The following is a 2,424-nucleotide window of genomic DNA, read 5'->3' as shown; positions in this document are numbered from 1 at the left end:
CCCTTATTCACCATCAGTGTGGAATCTTGACCATCCATAGACCCTCAGGACCATAAGAGTTGATCAAACAGCTCCTGCACTGAATTTACTTGATCAAAATGTTTAACTTCAGTTATTACAGTTCAGAAACTTTGTAAACTTTAGGAACTCTTTATTCTGTATATAAACACTGCTCCTCACATCGCGGGGCTCTCAGTGCGGCTGCGTAAACTCATGTGCTGCGTATGACTCATGTGCTGCGTCTCTGTTACGCACGCGGTGTATCGATGGTATAGGTGGTGGGGGTGTGTTGGGGGCGGGGCGGGGCTGGGAATCAGTCGCGCACTGAGGCCGGTATAAAGCGCGGGGCTCGCGCGGCGGGAGCGCGTGGATGAAGTAGAACCCCGCGTGCTGCAGGACCATGGAGAGCTCCGTATGGACGCGGGCGGCCGCGTGCGCCCTGCTGCTGCTTATCTCGTGCGCTGCAGAAACCCGACAGCAGGACCAAGACCAGTACCCGGATCAGGACCCGGACCGGGACACCCGAGCCCTGAGAGACTTCTATCCCAAAGACCCGAACCTCACCAACCAGAAGGAGCTGGTGAGTGCCCCCCTGCTGCCCCTCTGCCACAGCCCACAGCTCAGCATAGTGCGGTGTTTATAACAGTGTGTGTGTGTGTGTGTGTGTGTGTGTGTGTGTGTGTGTGCGCGTGCAGCTCGGTGCTCTGCAGGAGGTTCTGGAGAAGTTGCAGAGTAAACGAATCTCACTCTGGGAGAAGAAGTTCGGACGGGTTCCCACGGTGAGCAGAACCAGCACACACACACACAAACACACACACAAACAAAAACACACACAGAACACAAACACACACACAAACAAAAACACACACACACACACACACACACACACACACACAGTTAATTAAGATGACTTATGATCTAAAACACAGGAGAGCTGCCTTTATTTCTTTAATGTTTTTACTTGAATATTTAAATGTCAGTGATAAAGATAATCCCATTGGGATGTTATTCATATTTTAATATGTGTGTTTTATATAGTAGTATAATAGTTTAATATATGTGAGGTTTATCTATGTGAGTTTATTATATGTGTGTTTAATATATGGAGTTTAATATATGTGAGTTTAATTGTCTTTATTTGTGTGCACAGATATTTGGGATCTTTGTTTAAGTAATATAGAACTTGTGACATAGAATTAACTTCACAATATAGAATATAAAAAAAAGAATGGAAGATTTCTTTTTAAGAAATAAATGGGGGATTAAACAGACAGGAGAGGAGAAAATAGCTAACTTTACAGACTCAGCAACAAGTCTGTGTGAGAGAGAGAGAGAGAAAGAGAGAGAGAGAGTAATCTGCGCAATGCTGTGTTTACATGTCTAAAAACCAGTAATGCATCACCAGGCTTGAAAAATAGACGTGCTGGGGATTAAAATGATTCTGTGAGAGAAGCCATAGAGCAGCCACCGTTAATCCTCTGTAGAGCCGTGTTTATAAAGGCTCTGTTAACCTGTGGATAAAAGCTCTTTACAGTTAGTACACACTCTTCTTCTTCTCCAGCATCTCTCTAAAGCCATGTCTTACCTTTAATATATTAAGGTTATGGCTTTTGTTTGGTCCTCCAGTGTGACGTTGGTGAGCAGTGTGCCATCAGAAAAGGAGCTCGGATCGGGAAGATGTGCGACTGTCCTCGAGGAGCCGTCTGTAACTTCTTTCTTCTGAAGTGCTTGTAATGGTCATCATCCACTGGAGTCAATTTCACATCTAGAACTCCACCCACATTTCTACTGCCAGTCCTTTTTTCATGCCTACATGGACACGTGTTGTCATGAATGGTTGAATGTGAACAATTGTTACAGTTCTTTGCTGCTTTTGATGTATACATGTAAGTAAATCTGAATAAAGTGTGTTAAATCTTGTTTTCTAAGGCAGTCTAAGTGGTTAGTGTTTTGCAGGAGAGTTTGGTGTTAATAAACTTTTGAGGAGGAAAGATGGGTGGTGATGATGGTTATCTGGATCTGGGTGAACTCATTGCACACTGAGAATAGTACCAGTTGGTAATGTGTAATTAGGAAAATATAGTTTTTAAAAGAGAAAATTAACTTCAGATTATAATTAGCTTCAGATTATACGTAGATATAATCTAATATAATTCAATTAAAATAACAATATTTATAATGATGCTGTAGATTTTTGCTTCTATACTGACTTAAAGGACTGAAAACGCATTGACTTGACTTACTGGCTGCTATTATTACAATGGCCTGAGTTTGTTCTAAATCAGAGTCTGTATAGAAATGGCCATGACCTGAACCTAAAAAGTAGTTCAAATATTTCTTTGCAATCCAGTTTTTTATTGTATGTAGCTACTTTATTAAAATCCATTTATTCTCACCGCACTGACACTGATCTATAGCACAACA

General features: G+C 41.9%; 1 protein-coding gene across 1 annotated transcript; it reads left to right on the top strand.

The window, feature by feature from the left end:
- The first annotated feature begins 330 nt into the window (after window positions 1-330).
- On the top strand, window positions 331-1,928 carry LOC111191146 (cocaine- and amphetamine-regulated transcript protein). The gene is made up of 3 exons (XM_022665164.2): window positions 331-580; window positions 696-779; window positions 1,627-1,928. Exons 1-3 carry the CDS (start codon window positions 401-403, stop codon window positions 1,732-1,734), a joined length of 372 nt encoding a protein of 123 aa, XP_022520885.2. The 5' UTR covers window positions 331-400; the 3' UTR covers window positions 1,735-1,928.
- The last annotated feature ends 496 nt before the right edge of the window (window positions 1,929-2,424 follow it).

The sequence above is a fragment of the Astyanax mexicanus genome, chromosome 23, assembly GCF_023375975.1.
Source record: "Astyanax mexicanus isolate ESR-SI-001 chromosome 23, AstMex3_surface, whole genome shotgun sequence".
NCBI classification, from domain to species: domain Eukaryota; kingdom Metazoa; phylum Chordata; class Actinopteri; order Characiformes; family Acestrorhamphidae; genus Astyanax; species Astyanax mexicanus.
Note: the sequence above shows the minus strand (reverse complement) of the source record. Positions and strands in the feature narration are given on the sequence as shown.

Excerpts from the sequence above, each read along its gene's own strand:
- LOC111191146 (XM_022665164.2), top strand. The coding sequence starts at position 401 with ATGGAGAGCTCCGTATGGACGCGGGCGGCCGCGTGCGCCCTGCTGCTG. Across the intron at positions 581-695 it reads TCACCAACCAGAAGGAGCTG|CTCGGTGCTCTGCAGGAGGT; the intron begins GTGAGTGCCCCC and ends GTGCGCGTGCAG. Across the intron at positions 780-1,626 it reads AGTTCGGACGGGTTCCCACG|TGTGACGTTGGTGAGCAGTG; the intron begins GTGAGCAGAACC and ends TTGGTCCTCCAG.